The 22,718-nt window shown below is 37.7% G+C and overlaps 1 protein-coding gene across 5 annotated transcripts in view; it reads left to right on the top strand.

Moving 5' to 3' along the window:
* The window catches only part of PRKD1 (protein kinase D1), a 329,820-nt gene extending 309,352 nt beyond the window's left edge, over window positions 1–20,468 (top strand). For all 5 annotated transcript variants that reach the window (XM_072838104.1, XM_072838103.1, XM_072838107.1 and 2 more), the window contains 2 exons: window positions 18,565–18,650; window positions 19,485–20,468. In XM_072838104.1, coding sequence (XP_072694205.1) covers window positions 18,565–18,650; window positions 19,485–19,703 — 305 coding nt within the window. In that variant the 3' untranslated portion in view covers window positions 19,704–20,468. The remainder of the gene's footprint in view (window positions 1–18,564; window positions 18,651–19,484) is intronic.
* The last annotated feature ends 2,250 nt before the right edge of the window (window positions 20,469–22,718 follow it).

The following is a 22,718-nucleotide window of genomic DNA, read 5'->3' as shown; positions in this document are numbered from 1 at the left end:
TTAGCTGAGGTGTTACAAAAGTAATTACTGGTCCAGAATCTATCCTACTATCTTGTTGAGAACAAATAATTCCCTCACGAAAAGTAATAACAGACAGGTACCACATAATTTTAAGCACACAGGATCTAATAAATACACAAGCAAACTAGTATTGACAAAGGATAGTCACAACTGATATTAGTAAATTTTTAGTCTCAGCATACTTTAAATCATACCAGAACCACAAAGGATCCAGGTACAAGGAAATAAAAATCTAAGCACCTCAGTGATTGTAAATTCAAAGGTAAGGAACAACAGTTAAGCAGTTTGAGTTATCGTCCTATCTGCCATCATAGTTAGCCATCACTTAACCCTCTTTGAGCTTCGGTTCCTCATCTGTACAACAGGATAATGATTCCTGTCTCTATAATGAGGTTGTAACAGAGACTGAATGAGATAAAGGATGTGAAAAGCATCTATAAAGGCAGGTGTGGGGTGAACCAAGGACTTGGATTTAGGAGGAGGATAGCAGAACACTAAGCTAAGCAATTGCTCTGGCGGGTAACCAAGAATTGATTATATAATTTTAGAAATTATATGCAAACTGATGGGCATGTTTCCCAAGTATTCTTCAGACATATTGGTAGTTGTATTTTTTTTTCTTGGCATGAAAATGTAAAAGAAAAAAGAAAGTTGTAAGGTCTTTGTAGCAAACATAGATGTGTCAGAATGGAAAATTTCCTGTATCATGCATTTTTTTGTGAGTGTAGAAAGGTACCCGATATAATATAATACTATCTACCGGAGTGCTGGAGTTACCATCGTACCATTTGAACCTCACGACAATCCTCCAATATGTAGCTTCTTTTTGTCTCTGTAATAGACAGAAACCAGGAAGGTTAAGTGACTCAGCTAAATTTAGACACACAGTGGCAGGACTTGAACTTATTTGCCTCTATTCTTTATATCATACATTGTTGTACGTGAAAGGATGCTTATTTCTTAAGGTTTGATGTTTAGGACCTTATAGAGAATACTTTAAAGTCATTCATTATTTTTGCTGTGATAATATAATAAGCCAAGTACTAGCATTCTGGAGATGGGCTTACTAATAATTTAGCAGTGAATTAATTAATCAGAACTCTTGTGTACAAATAATAGAAACCTGTAACTAACTTAAGCAGAAAATTTATTGACTCGTACAACTGGGAAATCCAAAAAGTGAACCTTGTCTATTTGGATCTGGCAGTTCACATGTCATATTTCTCTATCTCTCTTCATCTCTGCTTTACTTTATGATGGCTTCCTTCTCAGGTGGACTCTTCATGTGGTGCAAAGTGATCCTCGGCAGCCCCAGGCTTCTATGCTGTTCCTTATACATGATCTCAGAATGGAGGAGCAATTAACTGTCAGTAGCCATAGAGTCTCTGAAAGGGGCACTGATTGGCTCTGCTTAAATCCTTGTAATACCCTGGTGACAATCACATTGTCACCGCAGGAGCCTGGCTTTGATTGGCTATATGAATGATGGAGAACCTCTCCAGTTTGGAGAGAGTAAGTTCCTGCAGGGAAAGGATACTAGGCTAAAAACAAACATAAAAGCATTAACAAATGTCCATTATAAAAATAGATTTTTGTGTGTGAATCAAGGTATGATTTGAAAAATGAGAAAAAAATTGAGCAAAACTTAACTCACCAAATGTTACAGGTAAAAGGGAGATCATAAAATTAAACTTCCAAAGAAAAAAAATAATAGCTACTGATGCTTCTATAACATTTGCATTATAGTCAAGCACTATTCAAATGCTTTACATATATGAACTCATTTAATCATCCCCAACCTTTGAGTTAATATTATAATTGTTTCCCTTTGAAAGATGAAGCGGTGTAGATGCAGAGGGTTAAGTGGCTTGCCTGAGTGGGGCCAGGGTGCAAATCCTGTCAGCTGGTTCCAAGGTAGATGCTCTTATCTACTATGTTTACAGCCTCTTGATTATCCTTCTAATGGATTTTGCTGTGCTTTCACATTAAATTTTTAATATGCTTTTACTAGCTTAGAGCTACAGTAGCAACACAATTTTCAACAATGTCTAAAAATACAGGGAAACAAGATCATGTTGTGATAATGATCTGGGTTGAGTTCTCTTCAAGTTAGTATAATGGTGACCCCATCCAAGTTACTTATTCTCTTAGGTCTCAGTTTTCTTGCCTGAAATATGGTGACAATAATTCCTAACTCACTGGGTTATTTTAAGTATTAAAGGAAATTATACAGGAGAGTGCTTAGCACAGTAATTGACATAGCTGGAGTACCTTTAAATACAATGAACGCTGTCTATTTTCCAGTCACTTTACATGATCTATCTATGAATCTGTCTGTATATATGTTTTTTGAGGGGCTTTTTTGTATACATGTATTCAGGTATATACACACACGTATAATTATATAAATTTATATATATAACTAGACATATATTTAATTACAGTTATATATAGTTATTTATATATGTATAACCAAATATACACATTGTAAATAGTTATACAAATGTAACTAATTAAGAATGCATGTATACAATAAAACACTCCAGAATTAATCATATGATTACAAATAATTGCATAAGGGAAGACTTTAGGTAATCATGAAATAAGAGTTTGAGAACATTACAGTTCATTCTAAGCCTGTGTTGGTGTGTTCCATCTTTTTTCATTTCATCATTGTGACTACTAAATGGGTGTTTGACATCATCCAGTTTATCCATTATTACCCGTCAGTGATTATATGTGGCTTCACTCCCACCTCTAGCTTTATCACTTTTACTAAGTTCAGTTTGGCCCTCAACACATCCATCCTATGACCTTTCTCAGTTCCTTGAAAGTACTTGTGTACCTATTTTAAAATATTACTTGATTCGGCATATTTACTGTATCTTATGGAAAGAGCAGCCCATTTTCACTTAAATATTTTTTAGATAATCAGATGAAACCAAGGAAAATTATGCCTTATTTGATCATGTGTCACTATGCCCTTCCTTTCATTGCATTTTTAGCAATTCCAAAATAACAAGAGATAGATCAGGCTATTCTCCATATTTGTCACATCTGTTATAATAATAAGGGTAAATCTTGGATGGACATAGCCAAAACATCAGAAAATTGCAAACAAAATTCTTTCTGTGGCTTAAGAAATAGATGCCAGGGGTGTAGGGTTTAGAAATGGGAAGTAGAAAAACTAGCTAATAGAACACAGGGATATTTGCAAGGCAAGGGATTTCTAATAATTTTTCTGAAGAACTTTCTTGATTAGGGCTCTTTTAAACAACCTGTCATAGTCTAGCTCTAGGTCTATTGCAGGCATTTTAAACTTTTTAACATTTCATCAGAGGAGCTACTTAAAAATGGAGATTCCCAAGTTCCACCCCCATAAACTGCAGTCCTGCCCTGAGAATGTAAAAAGTCCGTGGATCACAGTTTCAAAAATGCTGCTCCAGAGCCTAATCCTGAAAGACCTGACAGCTGAACAGGGCTTTAAAAAAAAAAAAAACTTTTTTCTAAAAAAACTTTTAAAATAAATTTGCAGGATTCAATTTAAACTATAAAGATCCTCTCTAATTTCTAACCTGTTTTTTCATTCACATTTTCTTTATAATATATTTGATATCAGGACGTGCAATTTGTTTCAAATGCTAAATGTATTTTAATATATGTTGCCATAAAGTATTAAGAATAGAAAACACTACCAGACCCGTTTCTTTTGTGAAGAATAAAGAAGATGACATATAAACTCCAGGAAATACAGAAAGTTGTATAATAAAGGTATATAACATACAGAAGAAACTAACATATGTGCCATGATTTTGAGCAAAGATGTAGGAAAAAAGATCATTTTAACACACTAAAATTCTCTTTGGATTGGAAATTTGATATAGATTATAGGGTATAGGGAGCAGGGGTTATAATCTTATAATTCATAATATTTACATATAAATTATTTCACATATTACTTATTAATTAAAAATTTTAGATAACCTTTGGACCAAATTTTTGACTTTATTAATCTTATGCAAAAGAATGTAAATATTGAAACATTTACAATGCTGAAAAGGAGGAAAACAGAAAAGGTGAAGAGAGCTCTAAGAGCCGTAGCTTTCACAGCGTTCATATAAGATTCTGCCTAGGTGAATGGAGTGAGTTTTACACATTTACCTATATATGATTTAATATATAAATTAATCTTAAGAATTAATACTTTTAAATAAATATTACATATATGTATTGTATACATATCCTATATTGTGTGCCCGGCACTGTTCTAAGTTCAAAGGTGGTCAATACATTAATTTAGGGCAATCTCATTACTTGAGGGAAGGAGGACAATAAGGTAGAGAAAACTGAAATGAAATGATCCATTGTCCTTAATGGAAAGGAATCTGTTTCATTTGTTTTGTTTCTCAGGTGTGGTTCTTCTCAAACTCTGTGGTAAAGGACCAGTGTCATTTTATCTTAATTTCCAAACATATCGGCCAGTACCTTGTAAAATAAAATAAATGTGACAGCAATGACAAATTGGTATAAAAGTCTCCAAATACTTTAGTCTTACCTTCTATGCTTATCTCATCATAGACCAATAAACAGTTCACAGATTGGCACTAATCCATGGGCCTCCTCTGAGTAGCACTGGTTTAAATCAGAAGAAATTTTTTAAATGGTCAAAAGAGGTAATCTCTGGAGAGCAGGTCTCATAATGAGATCTGAGGTTTTTATTTTTCATTTTGAACTCTTTTTACTGATTGATTTATATCTTCTACCAAGCGCATACAATACCTTGATTAAAAAATAATAAAACTGGGCTCCTTGATGGCTCAGTTGGTTGAGCATCGGCTCAGGTCTTGATCTTAGGTCCTGGGTTCAAGTACTATGTTGAGTTCCATGCGGGGCATGGAGCCAACTTAAAAAAATATATAAAAAATAATAAAAATGAGCAAAAGTGCATGGAGGGAAAGAAGGCTCCAGAAATAAATGGAGTACAACCTTTTATATAACTATAATTCTTCCGTGCCTGGTCTGAAAATGTCTAAAATTTTAAAAACACAAACAATATATATAATATTTTATATATAAATATTATCCACTGGAGAGTGAGGTATATGTTTGCTTCTCTGTAACAGTAGCCCTTGCATTGTGACTAGGCAGATAAAGAAGACATAGCCTTCACTCTCTAAATCTATGCCCACACAAAGGAGAATTTTCTTTTTTTTTTTTTTAATTTTTATTTATTTACGATAGTCACAGAGAGAGAGAGAGAGAGGCAGAGACATAGGCAGAGGGAGAAGCAGGCTCCATGCACCGGGAGCCCAACGTAGGATTCGATCCCGGGTCTCCAGGATCCCGCCCTGAGCCAAAGGCAGGCGCTAAACCGCTGCGCCACCCAGGGATCCCCAAAGGAGAATTTTCAAGTGTGAAAGTCAAATTCTCTTTTCCCACATTCTTGTAAACTATTCTTTTTTATGTATGACTTTAGTAAGCAGCTTTTTATTTTCCCAAGGGTTTAGTCTTAGAGGAAGAAGGAAAGTGACATAGATAACTGAGTGATGTGGATTGTATAGCTGGTAAAGTGAGATGTAATTTGTTCTAGTGCAAGTATCGAACCAGTATGGTGACAAGCCTACAGCAATGCAGAAGCATTTACTAAACTAAATAGTGCATTCCCATCATCTAATTGAATCCATCTGTTCAGTTAGAGACATGCAGTAAATCTGAGGAAGGTCAGTAATAGATTGTGAAGATCACCAGAGAAATGACTTTTTTTTTCTTCTGAGTTTTGATATTCTTCTGTGTGCCATTAGGGAGGCAAGCAGGCTGTAATCAACACGGAAGCAACCTTGGAGATTGTGTCACAATGAGTCCCCAACCCCCGCAGACAGAGATCATATTCTGTATTCACAGGCAAAGTCTGAAGAAGCACCTATTCTCAAAGCACCTGCTGTGTTGTTACTGCTCAGCTTCAGAGTCACATGGTTCGTTGGTATTATCAAGAAGTAAGAGCTGACACGAGGCTTTGACATTGCACATATAAAAAGGTGGGGGGAGGAAAACCCCTTGCGTTAATCCTATAGCTTGTCTTCAGTTCAAAATGATCAAATCATGATCATGCACCAGTGACATAGGTTTTTCCACTTGCATACTGGAACAGCCTCAGGGTTAATATTTCTCTTGCCTCCTTTCCCTGATAAGCATAGCTATAATTTATTCTTCAAGTTGGTCTCAGTCCTGTGGTGACATTCATGCACAGAGTAGAATAGATGGCATCTCAAGTCATAGAATGGCTATCATAGTATACTACTAAATTCATCGAAGCATCTCAATTTTACTTTAAAAGCAATTTTTACCATTCAGTGTGCTTAATTCAAATAAAATTGGTCACAAGTGTTTTTCCCCCAGAAATTGAAGATGAAAAATTCAGCCAGTACAAACACAAAGCAAAGCTAAATAAAAGCCTAGCACCAAGAATACCACATGGTATGTTTTCAAAATCCACCAGTGTTCCAGAACGCAAAACACTTAAGTTGGAAGTAGCACTTTGCCATGAAAAGGAACCAGCTGTAGGTCCCTCTTGCACTACATATTGTTCAAAACAAAAAATAACCCCATTGAAAATAAGCCTCGGGTAGATGAGACCTAGAAATCCAATGGTATAAGAAAGAAAAGAAAGACAATTGTCATTTTAATAATTAAACTCTGTTTGTAACAGTTTATGAGGCTTGCAGATCCAGCAAGCCTGCTGAATATTAATGAATGGATTGATTTGTCAACATATTAGCACCGCTGTCAGACATAACAGCACGGAGGAGATGTGAGGGGACTAGCCAGTGAACTGCTTAAAAATGCTTGACTGAGTGCCAGGAAATTCTATCACAATTGGTAAACTAAAGTGAATTATGTGGGTTCGAGCTTCCACTGGGGTTTAATAATCCCTTCTTGAAATTCTGGAGTTACTTATGTTTACTTTCTTTAAGCCATGCACTTCATTCAATAATAAGGAACTTTAAAATTGGGAACCAAAGGCATACAGTGATTTTTAAAAATCTAATAGAGCAAATTCTTTATTATGTATGTATGTGTATGTATATATGTATGTATATATCTCCAAATGAGATAGTATTTGAAAAGATGTACCACTAGGACAGGAATCATGTATTTTGATAGCAAGTAAAATAAAACTAATAGAATTTTTTCCAAAAAATGGTAATTTGTAGAGAGAAACCACTGAGAAGTTTTAGCAAGGACTTTGGCATTTAAAAAAGAAGAATATTGACATTAGTAAGTGCTCGAAAATTGGCTGTTTATTAGCCCTCCCAAGTTAAAATGTTTCTGTATATCTCAATAGTAAAAGTAAAATTTCACTAATGAATGTATATCATAGTTGAGTTGAAATATAAAGTCTGAGATGTCAAAGTAGAGGAACAGCAAGCCTTAAGTATTCTGTGAGTTTGCTTTCTTCTATAATGACAATACAGAATACCTCAAAATATAGCATGCTAAAAATCTTACTTAACTCCTATACTGCTCTATAGTGCCAAGATATTGAGTAATTATCCAGAACATTCTTAAATCGCTTCAGTGATAGAAAATAGTTTCATGAGGAGCCCTATTTCTTCTGAATTTTTTTAAAGATTTTATTTATTTATTCATGGGGGGGGGGGGGCAAAGACACAGGCAGAGGGAGAAGCAAGCTCCAAGCAAGGAGCCTGATGCGGGACTTGATCCTGGGACTCCAGGATCAGGCCCCCCGGCCAAAGGCGGTGCTAAACTGCTGAGCCACCCGGGGGGCTTCTTCTGAATTTGACCCCAGAACAATGAGCAAAAATATCTTGGTGTTTATATCCAGTGTTAGAACAAGCCTGCTCCTTTTTCCAAATACAGGCTCTCTCAGAGGTTTGAAAGCAGCCATCATGTCATCTTTTCCCTTCCCTTCCCTTCCCTTCCCTTCCCTTCCCTTCCCTTCCCTTCCCTTCCCTTCCCTTCCCTTCCCTCCCCTCCCCTCCCCTCCCCTCCCCTCCCCTCCCCTCCCCTCCCCTCTCCTCCTCTCCCCTCCCCTCCCCTCCCCTCCCCTCCCCTCCCCTCTCCTCTCCTCTCCTCTTCTCTCCTCTCCTCTCCTCTCCTCTCCTCTCCTCTTCTCATCAGCTTTTTCTGCAGTCTCTTATTCACTCTGTTCCAAGCACTCTCATCTTTGTTTATGTTCTTTTGAAATTAAACCCCAGAGCTGTTCTCACTCAAGGTTCCATGAGTCAAATTAAGTATAGAGTGAAGCCACCACTTCCTCATAATAAAGAACACATTTCTTTTAGCATGGCATAAAATCCCAGCTGAGTTGGGAACAATAAGTAAATAAATGTTGAGTTTACTATGGATTTAGAACCCTGAATTCTTTCTTGTGAATGTTGTGGATAAGCCAGGTCTTCCAATTCTGTACTTAGATCTTTTCTTAGGGGATGGGAAAGGACTTTAAATGAGGACTTCATTTTATTTGTACTTGGTAAATCTTATCTTACTGGTTTGGCCTGTAGTTCCAGATACAGTTATTTTGGAACTTATTTGTGTAATCCAATTTGTTTACTCTTCCTGTTGGCATCCTCTGAATGAAAGCTGTCCTAAAACCCATCTATGTCTTCATTGCAGAATACTGAACCTGATGGGGCTGAGGACAGATACCTTTCTCTATCTACGGTTAGATACCTTTCTCTTTGCTTACATGTATCCATTCAGGGGCCCTCTGGGAGATGTTAAGCCAATTAGTAACTACTGTCAATGTTCTCATACCTACCTCTTAGTTCCTTGCTACTCAAAATGTGGTCTAAGGCTCCTTCTGGGAGCCACTAAAAGATAGACTCTCATGTCTTACCCCAGATCTAAATCAGAATCTTCCTTGTAAGATCCCTGGATTATTAAAAGTCTAAGAAGCACTGCTTGGCAGAATTTTCTCAACACTAGCTGCACATGGTAGAAAACACTTGAGGTGCTTCTAAAAATATCGATAACCTGGAAGCCCTTACGTAAAGATTTTCCCTTGAACCTGTGGCCTGAGTATTAGCATTTTTAAAAAACCAGAAACACAGAAGTGTCTCTCAAAGATGTTAATGTGCAATTGAAAAAGGAAAAAAAATCTACCTGAACATCGTTAGGATCATATAAATATATTTCGATTTCTAACCTTAAATTTTGAATCAGTTTGGCATCAGTTTGGAGGCTGCTGTAGGCTGTATTTTAGCAATTCATGATTTCCAAGATTCTGTTTCTAGTCTTTTTTTAAATAAATTCATTTTTTATTGGTGTTCAATTTGCCAACATATAGAATAACACCCAGTGCTCATCCCATCAAGTGCCCCCCTCAGTACCCGTCACCCAGTCACCCCATCCCCCTGCCCACCTCCCTTTCTACCACCCCTAGTTCGTTTCCCAGAGTTAGGAGTCTCTCATGTACTGTCTCCCTTTCTGATATTTCCCACTCATTTTTTTCTCCTTTCCCCTTATTCCCTTTCACTATTTTTTTAAATCTTTTATTTTATTTAAATTCAACTTGCCAACATATAACACCCAGTGCTCATCTCATCATGTGCCCTTCTCAATTACATCTTGTTTTATTTTTTTTTAATTTTTTATTTTTTAAAATATTTTTTAATAATAAATTTATTTTTATTGGTGTTCAATTTGCCAACATACAGAATAACACCCAGTGCTCATCCCGTCAAGTGCCCCCCTCAGTAACCGTCACCCATTCACCCCCACCCCCAGCCCTCCTCCCCTTCCACCACCCCTAGTTCATTTCCCAGAGTTAGGAGTCTTTATGTTCTGTCTCCCTTTCTGATATTTCCTACCCATTTCTTCTCCCTTCCCTTCTATTCCCTCTCACTATTTTTTATATTCCCCAGATGAATGAGACCATATAATGTTTCTAGTCTTCAAGAGGAAATGTGATTGAGTGTAAAGCAAAGGTGTAACCATTGATAGGGTAACTTTCCGCAGAGGAAAGAACTAGAAAAGGAAAGATACTGACTTGAGTCTCGAAAGGTCCTACACTTCATTGCATTGCGGTAATTGCCTCAGAACAAGTAAGAGGATGATTTCCAGAGGCCTTGTTTTCTGCCTCAGCCTCTGGTTTCAGCCCAGGAGGAGTGGCCCAGTTAGTGTTGCCGGGCAACAGCTTGCTTGGTTGAGAGCTGGAATGTGAAGGGTTGCAAAACGATTTTTAAAATAAACACACAACTTACCATCAGCATGAAGTGAACCAAGAGAAGTACTGAGCTACCCTGCGGCAGGAGGTTAGGCAGAGAATAGAAAGGGAAAAAAGAAAACACTTCCCTGAAGGCAAGGAGCTCAGTGGTTGACAGATGATGGCTTTATCACTAGAATAATAGCTCTGATCTGGTTTCCTATTTGAAAATTTGTACCTAATTTGTGGGTGGACAGAAGACAGTATGGAAAAAAAAAATAAAGGTACTGTTACTGGAAAAAAGAGCTCAGCCTGTGGGATTCACAGGTCATTCCTCTTCTGTAGAATCAACATTGCAAAATAACGTAATCTATACTGAGACATTCTCAGCATTAATATGATTTTCTGATAGAAGTCACCAATCCTATGATCTTTTACATGTCTTACAGTGTCTTTCCATCCAGGAATACATTTAGCCAAACTAATACAAACCATATGCAGATAATGTGGCTATTAAAACTCAGAGCTGAGAAAATGGCCGTTTAAATTCCTAATGAATGTATTCAATCTACCAAATGCTGTTTAGCAAGCATTTTTCTAATGCACTGAACGATGCATTTTATCTTAAATTTTGATGAAACTTATGTGCAAAAAATTAGTACATAATCTGTGTGACCTTAAAGGAGTTAAAATCTACTGGGAAGAATGGGGGGATGACAGACATAGTTTGAGATAATACAAGATGTGTAATGGGGGGGCACCTGGGTGGCTCAGTCGGTTAAATGTCTGCCTTTGGCTTAGGTCATGATCTACAGGTCCTGGGATTGAGCCCCACATTGGGCTCCCTGCTCTGCAGGGAGTCTGCTTCTCCCACTGCCACTCCTTCTGCTTGTGCTTGCTCACTCTCTCTTGCTCACTCTCTCCCACTCACTCTCTTTCTCAAATAAATAAAATCTTTAAAAAAGTTGAGAAATGATTAAGAGTTATGACCCAAGGGACCCATTATATATTCAGATATGTCTGGTTCTATTCATTTGGTAGGATTTTCTCCAGTTTCGGATGTCCTTCAGTTTAGCCATAGTAATGGCATATGCAAATATACCTTCTGCATACAGAGAACCTATTCTTTTTTTTTTTTTTTTTAAGAGATTGGGAGAGAGGTTGATGGGGAGGGAAAGTGGCAGAGGGAGAAGGAGAGAGAGAATCTTTAGCAGGCTCCACACACACCCAGCACAGAACCCGACTTGGGTTCTCACAACCCTGAGATCCCAACCTGAGCCAAAATCCAGAGTCGGATGCTCAAATGAATGACCCACCCAGGCGCCCCACAGAAAACCTGTTCTGCCCATATACATGGTATTTGCTTTGAAGTACAGAATGACAGCAATATAGTCTCTACAATTTCAAAGATAATTCTGAATTTTGATGCCAGAAGAAAATGGAATCCATACAATTAGCACTCTGATGGAACATTTCTTTTCATATTAAAACATAAAGCTCTTCAGCACCTGCGTAGACAATTAGGTTTGGGTTTGTTCCGATATACTTGTACACCTGGCAAACAGGCTACCCAGAACTTGAGCTATCCTAACATCTGCTGAAAGTTCCATTCCAGTTAAAGAGAACATTTGATTAAATTTTCTTTTTGCTTTCCTGACATTTTAGTCTCTCAGCTGATGGGGCAGTGAGAGCAACTGCTGTACAGGAAGTCAGGGGGAAAGTAACCATGTTATCCAAGAATTTATCGTAGCAAAAAGAAACATCAAGCTTCAAAAACAGATTTTCTTTCGTCTTATTTTGTAATTTATAGGAAACAGTGTGTATTCCTGCCTACAGATATTTTAGAAAGCACAAAGCTCTTTTGCTCATGAAGGATAAGGGATTCTTTAAAAATGAAAAATTTGAACCATACAATTATTAAAAATTTTCTAATAACAAAGAGAAAAGAAAGATTTCCCGCATTGCCTCTGTTGCAGGATTGGCGTGAAGGTCAAGAAAGAATTCTTTTTTTTTTTTTTTTTAAAGAAAGAATTCTTAAAACATTTTGTGGTGCTTTGTAAGTTTATTTAAGTAGCACAGAGACACAACCTATGGGCAGAAAGAGCTGCACTTTTGCTGAGTGAAGCTGGTGGTTATATGCTTAATGCTCAAGGGGGAGGGTGCAAGGAGTATTAGATCATAAATGTCTTCTTTGAATTTATACTCCTAAAACTACGGTTGCAAGATTTCTCCGATGCTTATCATTCAGTTCGATATTACCAATGGGTAAGATAAGGGCACCCGGGTGGCTCAGTGGTTGAGCATTTGCCTTTGGCTCAGGTTGTGATCCCGGGGTCCTGGGATCAAGTCCTGCATCAGGCTTCCCGGAGGGAGCCTGCTTCTCCCTCTGCCTATGTCTCTGCCTCTCTCTGTATGTCTCTCGTGAATAAATACAATCTTTAAAAAACCCAAAACAATGGGTAAAATAGAAAGGTAGTCAGGAGACCCTTTAAGAATGTAGCAACTAGCATGTATTTGATCTTATTGAAACTGTGCAGACTAGCCTTCTGGGTTAAAGGTGAACATTTTTCTGCTTCTATCCCTCATCACCTAAATGTGGCTATTCAAGGTATTTAGAGAGCTTGGATTTAAGACAATTTATTAATAACAGGAAAGGAAGAGATTGAGTTTAAGTAAGAGAACAAAACCCTTAGAATATCAGAAAGGCTAACTAACTCCCAGAATAAATGGGCCCATACAATCAGAAAATAATCCTATCAGTTTCTGAAGAAGTTATATTTACTGCAGAGAGGAGGAGAAATCAGCCACTGCCTATTTTCCTCCTGTTTTCTTCAAGGAGGGTTGGGGAAGTCTTCATACTGAGAGAATAAAGGGAGGAGAGTGTGAAACAAAAAAATATAACCCAAGGGATAGAGGATTTCCTGCAGAGCATTAGCCCTGGCCAGTGTCAGCTATTTAAAACGGTAAGATGGCAACTGCTGATTGCCCAAAACTATGGAAACCAGCACTGTGTCGTGTTGTTCAACTCTTGAAAGGCAGGTATTTAAGGACGCCTGGGTGGCTCAACTGGTTGAGTGTCTGCCTTTGGCTCAAGTCATGATCCTGGAATTCTGGGATTGAGCTCCACATTGGGTTCCCTATAGGGAGCCTGCTTCTCCCTATGCTGCCCTCCACCCCCTACTCCCACCTCCCACTTGCATGCTCCTGCACCCTCTCTCTTTCTCTCAAATAAATAAATAAATCTTTAAAAAAATAAAGAAAGGCAGGTATTTGATTATATACTTTTTGCTGTATCTAGAGAAAGAAGTACAAGATACCAAATTTTCTGAGACATTATCTCCTTCTCCAATATCCATTTCTCTTGGGTCTCAGAGACCTTTTAGGCTGCAGATGCTCCTGCTCCTGGAGCTCTGGGGAATGTGGAGTTTCTGCCTTTTTCTGTCTTCCCCCTTGGGCAATGGCATCCTGCTCTGCTGCTGTGCCAGCATGCCACCTTTCCTTCTGACATTTCCTTCTTCTGCAGTCCTTTTCTTTCCTCCTGTTTCCTATAGCCAGAACATACTCCCTGTCTCCTTTGCTTAGTTTTGAGAGAGATTCACAGACTGGCCCAGCTTTGTATCTGTCTCTCCCATTTTCTCTCCCTCTTCCTCATCCCCTGCATTCCTTCTAGATCAGATCATTTAGTCTTGATTTAAGTTTGGGAGCTGGAATTGAGTCTCCCATCTGGACTTTTCTTCTGATTGCCTGCTCTCTTTTGGAGGCTGGGGCTACTCTAGTTTTACTAGTCTTTTTTGCTCATTTGTTACTGGCTTCCCCTTCCCTTAGCTTGGATCTTCTATACCCTTACACCTAGCAGTATCTGCTGGAAGCTAATACCTGGGGTATCACAAGAGGGAGGATGCTCAATGGCCGCTATAAATATGATGAACGTTCAGGACTGTATGTTAAAGAAGCTTGCAGTGATGCTGTTAGAGCCATTGTGAGTAATTTTTCATAAATCATGGATAAAACGAGATGCTAAGATACTTAGGCCAGTTTCCTGAATTTCTGAAAAGAGGAAAGAATGAATTCTGAAGTCTTTAAACAGGAAGCTTAACATTTATCCTTGACAAAATCCTAGACTGAACAATTGAGTAAATAGTGTGCAAACATGTAGAAAACAAATTCTGGCCTTTAGAAGGAAATGACTAAAAGTCAGTATTAGTATTAGTTTACTTAAATTTTTTCTAGGATACTTGAATTTTCTTTTTAAATAAGTAGAATGGTAGAATGAATACTGCTGAAGACTGATGTGCCTTGACTAAAATAAAACATTTGGGAAAATCTCCCCCAGGAATCTTTGGGAAAGATGATAAAATATGAACTGGATGACAGTTCTCCTGGGAGGCAACCTCGTCTTTTTTTTTTTTTTTTTTTTTTTTTTTTTTTTTTGTCAGCCTTGCTCAAAGAATAATCAGTAGGCATGGCAGTTGGGAGTGCGATCTAGGATAGAGTCATCCAACCTGATACTAAAGCATTTTCCTGACCAAAAAATGTTCCTGATAATCTAATTAATACATAGCTGATACACTCATAATACATAGCTGATACACTCATTCAGTTTGGACGTGGTAGGAAGTTAGGACATTTAGCCCTTGTGATAGAAGGGGCTCCTACCACATGCAGAATGGTCTTTGAATGCCAAAACGTTGAGCTAAATTCATTAAATTCACAGAGGTGTCTATATACTCCTGCACAAAAGAACATATAAGTGTAGTGGAAACATAATTAAGAAGAATTTAACTTCATAATTAGAAAAAATCAATTTAATTTTTAATATTAGTATCAGTTAATAATGAGTTAATACTTTGATCTGGTTGCTATATGGCATAGTCTTTAAGAGCAGAGGTTTTGGAGCCAGACCACTGGATTTAAGCCTCAGTTCAGGAGCTATCTGACTTTGGCCAAGTTACATGACATTTTCCTTTTATATAAAGTGGCAATGAAGATAATTACTTTCATAGGGTTGTTATCAGGACTATCTATTGATATGAATGTGAAATTTAAAACACCCTCAATTCCAGGCTACCTGAATAATATCTGTGTCTACAAAATAAGTCAGTTAATTATGAAAAAATTTTGTCAACAATGAATAGGAACATTGAAGAAAAGCTAGTGAATGTCAAAATAAGGGTGCCCAGGAAGACTGAGAAACTGAGAAGGTGAAGCAAAGGTGAATTACTATCACTAAGACTTGAAAAACTATCATATAGAACAGGACCAAGTTAACGTGGGTTAGTTATAAAAAGACAGTTTGGGGCACAATAGAGGAGAAACGAATTCTTGTCACTAGTATCATGTAACTCATTGACCTATGAAATAGGACTGTTGGAGACTATCTCTAGTGTGTGAATGTGTGTGTGTATGTGTGTGTGTGTGCGCATGTGCACACATGCATGCAAACTCATATTTTGCCTTTGCAACTAGATTGGGAGCTTTTTAGAGTTAGAGCTTTATCATTAACTCTTTTGTTCCCTAAATAATTCCCAACAGTAATTCCTTAGGGAAGATTTGGTGAATGAACAGATAAGTGAATGGTTGACACATGTGAGGAACATAGCCAATAAAAAGAACATTGTTCAGGACAGCCCTGGTGGCGAAGCAGTTTGGCGCCGCCTAGCCTGGGGTGTGATCCTGGAGACCTGGGATCGAATCCCACGTCAGGCTCCCCGCATGGAGCCTGCTTCTCCCTCTCCCTCTGCCTGTGTCTCTGTCTCTGTGTGTCTATGAATAAATAAATAAAATCTTAAAAAAAAGGACATTGTTCACACAAAACTTCAGAATTTCTTTTAAAAATGGGTTTAGTGAAAGGCATTTTGGATAGTATAGTTAATGCTGGATTGTATGACTTGATTAATAAAAAAGATGTTTTAAGAGTTCCAGAAACAGTGACAAGTAGAATGGAGCTCTCAAGCACTAATGATGGACCTATTTTCTGAGTAACACTGAGTGCCCAAAGTTGGTTATTCCCGTTTTTTTTTCTACCAAGAGCCACAAAATATATTTATAAACACACAAATGGGGCACCTGGTGGCTCAGTCAGTTAAGTGTCTGCCTTCGGCTCAGGTGATCCTGTAGTCCCGGAATCAAGCCCCGTGCTGGGCTCCCTGCTCTAAGGAGAGTCTGCTTCTCCCTCTGCCCCTTCCTTCCCCCAGCTCATGCTCTTTCTCTATCTCTTTCACTCTCTTTCTCAAAAGATAAATAAAAATTTTAAAAAATTAACATACAAATACACATACATATTTATACACACATATATATCCCTTCTAATTCTCTCCTTATATCCTAAACTATTTTCTCTTGGATGTACTTGCCATTATTTTGCTGTGTTTATTCACATCGCCTGGGTACTGAGGCTGTAGTCAGACTCGTGATTGTGTGCTTCATTCAGCAGAAAAAAATTCTCATCTCCACATATTCCATTCCCTTCAGACACTTAGTTTCTCCTCTGGCAGTACTTCCCTCCGCATTAGGCAGTGTGGTTCACTGCTGGGGTGCATTTGGGCACAAACCAGCCCTTTTGTTGAGTTACTGTACTCCTACCTTCCTAATTATAGAATTCAAAGCAGAATGAGTGAATTAGTAATATGTGTTTATTGCCTGCAGGGTCTGGGGAAGCGTAATGCTGTGGTGCACTTACAGTAACACATAAGCTCTCCTGTCTGCCCTCATCCTCCATTTTTGCTCTGTGACTTCACAGCAGCAAGAATGGAAGGTGCACTTTACTCACCAGTGAGTAAATCATGTGAATGGATGTTTTAAAGCACATGCCCAATGCACAGTTCACTGAGAGAACTATACTTTCAAAAGCTCTCTGGGAACACATGTGTGGAATTTGAAATGGTACTAAGTACTGTGTTTCCCAGGGTATCCTAGCTCAGGCAAGGGGGTAGTAGCCTAGAGAGCATTTAAATGTGTTATTGCATTTACTTTCTCCTATCAAAGAATTCTTAGGTGTTTGATTCTCCAGCCATTCAAGCATACAGACAAATACTTGGAAGACTGATATCAAAGAGATAGAAATTCTGAATTACCAAGAGACTATAGAAATAATTTCTCTTTGCCTGGTAATGAGGAAGATTCCAATTCATTCTATTTGAAGCAGTCTTTGTCCCAGTTGCCTCTGGACTCCTGTGACCACCTGAATTTTCAGAGCCATACAGGTTGATGTAGACCATACAGTACAGTCAGAGCCACCTGATTCAGGACTTGGTGGTTATAGTAGTTGGGGAATTAATTTGCATTTTTTATATCAGCTATCTATTTGATTAAGATTTGGAGGGGAAAGATCGATCCCTCAGGAAATCTGATGGCCAGGATATGGTTAAGGGTAGAAATTAACTGGTGAAATGTGAGTGCTTCTGTTGGTTTGGCAGATTTCACCAAGCTCTTTTTTGGAAAGAAAATGCTAAGGTGAAAGAAAAATGGGAAGTTATTACAAGAATGAGTAGAAAGTATAGTAGTGAGTTCATTAAATAATATTAAATAATATTAAATAATAACCTCGGCTGAAAATATAATTTTTACAAAGGTGAGGAAAAGGTCTATCACATAGTACTGTAAGTAACTCAGATGCTTTGTAAACTAGATAACTGAAAGAATTACTTCCCCACCCCAAATTACACTCTGCAGGAGTCCCAATCGGAATCAGAGTGCTTAGCTGGACAGACTGGTTCTAACCTCATAGAATAATTCTTGTTAGACATATTTCTTTCCTGTCTTCCCCTAGGAAACAGTGAAGGCTGATATAATATCCAATTCATTGGATATTTTAATAAGCAAAGTGAAAGAGACATGAGTGTTTTCCTATTGAGCCATGAGTATTCAGGCTGTGAGTTTATCCTGAGTCTTGGCCCATGTTATATTTTATTTTATTCCTTTAAATTTGGTGTCCAGAGGTCTGTCGTTTGATTCAAGACTATAAAGCCCATTATGTGTACTTAAGCTTTAAATACATTTTATAACAAAATTAATAAATGCTTTCTCTTAGATATTAGTTGTATCCTGCAATTAGTATAAGAAATAGTTAAATGATGTACATTTAAACAAAACTCCTAGAAAGATGCATTAAAGACCAGACCGAGAGAAATTCACATCATAATCACAAAAGACTCAGACTTCCTCTTCCATAATTGTTTTCAATTTCACTTTTTAATATCCAAAATAAAATGAAGGCCAAGGTTTTAGAATTCTCAAGAGTATTTTCTTCAGGTTCTAGTGCCTGATAGCACTATACTGCCTCTAACTGTGAAATCGCTGATGTGAAATAAACTGTAAGTGAATTATGCATGTGTTCCATATTTGTCATCTATTTTTATCAATAATTGAATTTTTTTCAGCCATTGATCTTATCAATAACTTGCTGCAAGTAAAAATGAGAAAGCGCTATAGCGTGGATAAGACCTTGAGTCATCCTTGGCTACAGGTAAACATCAATCACTGGACATTTTCCCAATCAGATGGACTTGTAAATATTTACAAGATTTTGATATTATATTGAAAAATCTTTTGTTATATTCTTAAAAGCGTTATTCTCATATCAATTTGTTTGCCAAAATGCATGCAACTTCTGAGGATTTAATAACAATTTGATGTTTCTAAATCTCTCTAACAAGAATATTTGACAGGGAAGAAATATACCAAACACACACAAGCACATGCACACACTTACACATGCACCAAAAATAAAAACAGAAAAACAAAAAATCTAAGGGTCATTATAAAACTCCAAGGACCAGATTTCAAGAGCATCTGTATGTATAATCCTGATAAATGTCCAAGCAGATGCCCATCTGGTCATGCACTGTACTCATTTGGAGTCTGCATTTTTAAATCCTGGGCTAAAATTTATGGAACAAATGCATGGCAAGTATAAAGTATATGCATGCATTTGTTTCCTCTTCTATATTTATCTTCACCTTAAACTTAAATTTTAGGAAATGATACTATGAAATACCAAAGGATTATTCATAGGCATTAAATTTCAAAGGACTACCAGTGTTCCTAATTGTTTGACTGCAAGCCCTAATTGCCCACTCTGTGATGCACGGTATCATACAAACAGTATACATCTGCAGAGTTTAGGTAAGCAGGAAGGCTTTGGTGCTGTTGTTGGCACTTCAGGGTGCCTGATGAGAGACACAGCACTGATGGAGTAGAAGGAAGAAGGATAACTCATCAGTTGTGGGAACAGAAACAAAACAGTATTTTAATGAGTTGTGATCATCTTTGTGGTAATATTTTGAAATTTATTCCTCAGGATTATCAGACCTGGTTAGATTTGCGAGAGCTAGAGTGCAAAATCGGGGAACGCTACATCACCCACGAGAGCGACGACTTGCGGTGGGAGCAGTATGCAGGGGAGCAGGGGCTGCGGTACCCGGCTCACCTGATCACTCCAAGTGCGAGCCACAGTGAGGGTCCTGAAACTGAAGAAACAGAGATGAAAGCCCTCAGTGAGCGTGTCAGCATCCTCTGAGTTCTATCCCCTATAATCTGTCAAAACACTGTGGAATTAATAAATACATACGGTCAGGTTTAACATTTGCCTTGCAGAACTGCCATTATTTTCTGTCAGATGAGAACAAAGCTGTTAAACTGTTAGCACTGTTGATGTATCTGAGTTGCCAAGACAAATCAACAGAAGCATTTGTATTTTGTGTGACCAACTGTGTTGTATTAACAAAAGTTCCCTGAAACACTAAACTTGTTATTGTGAATGATTCATGTTGTATTTAATGCATTAAACCTGTCTCCACTGTGCCTTTGCAAATTGGTGTTTTTCTTACTGGAGCCTCAATTTGGTAAGAGTCTACAGAACCTGTCTGTGAAGTAGTTCTGTTCTATGTGTCCCGTTGGCGTTGTCGTTACAAGCAAACTCTTGAAGAGTAGATTATTATCAGTTCTATGAACAACTCCAAAACTCATGTGGAAAAAAAAAAATAATGATGGGGGATGGGAAGTGGCTGTACAATCCTAGACACAGGTGCATGGAAGAGTTTACTGTATAGTTTCAAATCCTTCGCCTGCCTGGTGTGCCTCAGTATGTTTAAAGTCAAATAAGTGGACCTAGGTGCACCTACTACTCATAAGCCTAAATGCCTTAGAAATGTAAACTGCCATATATGACAGATATTTCCTCCTTTCTTACAATACCCTCTGTACTATGGAAAATCAGCAGCTAAGCAACCTTTTGCCTTTGTGTATTTTTCAATAATAATAAATAAATATTCTTGTCAAAGAATGTGTTCACCTGGCTGAATCATTTTCATTTACTTTCAGGCCACATAGGAACAGAGGTATCTGCTCAAAAAAAGCAGAAAAGGTCTCATGGTTTAGAATTTAACTTGAACTACTGTGAGGCCTAAAAGTATGTTTCAAAGCATAATGGAGTATTTGTCTTTCATATCATCTGCTCTCCAGTAGAGAAAAGAGCTCTCAAAGAGAAAAATAACCAAAGCCAAACAGGAAAGTTGGAGGCCTAAGTAAGAATATTACAAATGGCAATCTCAATGTAGCTTCCTGATTTAGTCAGTATAAAACCAGAACGAATTATGATAATGGCTCTAATTTCTTTGAATATTATCGAAACAAGAAGATTCTAATGTGAACTACAAAAACACATAAAGACTGGAAAATAATTCCTAAGGAGAAAGCCAACTGAGGTCAAGTTTTACAACCTGGGAAAGAGAAAAGTAATACTGGACTTAACAGACATTGGGGTGTGGAGTGGGTAATGTGGGATGTTTTTCTTTGTAGCAAAATGACAAAGTATTGTGTATTACTATTACTACGTAACAGAAATGTTATAAATAGATGGAAGAATTTTATGTGTTGTGAGACATTTGAATGTTTTAGGTAAGTATGTTAAGACTACACAGTATTTATGGATGGGGGTAGTAGTTGGATCTTTCCATTGGTTAGTCACTATTTTGTATTAATACCTATTCCTTATTCTGTTCTAGTACTATTTATCCCCTATCTAAAGGGTTTAAAATTTATGTCTCAGAACACCAATTGAAAATTTAAAGCAAATGGTGGGTATTTGTCATTTCTAATAGCTGAGTAATATTCCATTGTATACATAAACCACATCTTCTTTATCCATTCATCTTTCGTTGGACACCGAGGCTCCTTCCACAGTTTGGCTATCGTGGCCATTGCTGCTATAAACATCGGGGTGCAGGTGTCCCGGCGTTTCATTGCATTTGTATCTTTGGGGTAAATCCCCAACAGTGCAATTGCTGGGTCGTAGGGCAGGTATATTTTTAACTGTTTGAGGAACCTCAGAAAGGGAGACAGAACGTAAAGACTGCTAACTCTGGGAAACGAACCAGGGGTGGTAGAAGGGGAGGAGGGCGGGGGGTGGGAGTGAATGGGTGACGGGCACTGGGTGTTATTCTGTATGTTAGTAAATTGAACACCAATAAAAAATAAATTAAAAAAAATCTTTAAAAAAATAAAAGGCATCCAAAAAAAAAAAAAAAGAAAAGAAAATTTAAAGCAGAAGAGTAAGCAGCATCATAGAATTCACTCTACCAGCAGGACAAAGTCTGGATAGAAGCCAGAACAAGGAGTGAGCCAAAAGATCAGCTAAACTATTAGCTGACACAAAACAGTTGTAAATAGAATTTAAATGTGTAATTTAAAGAAAGCCGGAATGAATCCTAGGTTTGGGCTTGGATGATTGATAGAACTATTAATCAAAAGGAGTAAGAGCCTTAGAAAGAGTGAGTTCATGTTCGAACATGTTGAATATAAAGTTCTATAGGACACCAAGTTTGGGATATCCTGAAGGCATTTAGATATGTGCCTGGAGCTTAGGAAAGAATTCTGGAGTTGAAGGTACAGACTTATAAGTCAAAAACCCACCACATGTTGATTAGAATGACTTGGATCCTTGGGGATAGAATGAGATGGAAGTAATCTTGGGACACAAACTTAAAAAATACCAATATGGAAAGTTCAGTCTGAATGAAAGGAAAATTGGAAAGGAATGATTTAAAATGGAATTAAATGAAGCAATATTACAGAAGCCAAAGGAAGAAGTTCAAAAATGAAGTAGACAACAGTAGAAAATACTATGAAGAGAGAATGATTTCAGCCTCTTAGGCATCAGCCTTACCAACCATTCCAGCATTTTGTAATGGATATGACTAGAGCTACACAGAATAGCTGTGTCAAAAGGACATCTGTGCTGCAATGCTATTGACACAACCTACCGTGCAGTGTCATCAAGCACAGTGTCATCAAGCACATTGAAAAAACTTCCAATGTTCAGAGAAAAGGGGGACCGCTGAAAGTCATGCCACTTTTCTTCCACTCAAAATATCAGTGATGCTGCAAAGAATCCAATTTCATTGAATGAGCACCCATGTTCTATGCTAAATATCATCCATAAAGTTGTCTAGTCTTCACGTCAGTGGGATCTCATAGCATGAAATTGATACGGGCAGGTCCGAAGTCTGTTTAATTCAAAAGGCAGCCCGACATT

This window comes from Canis lupus, chromosome 9 (genome assembly GCF_048164855.1).
Source record: "Canis lupus baileyi chromosome 9, mCanLup2.hap1, whole genome shotgun sequence".
In the NCBI taxonomy this organism is placed as follows: Eukaryota; Metazoa; Chordata; class Mammalia; order Carnivora; family Canidae; genus Canis; species Canis lupus.
This window is presented reverse-complemented; position numbering and strand designations above follow the sequence as displayed.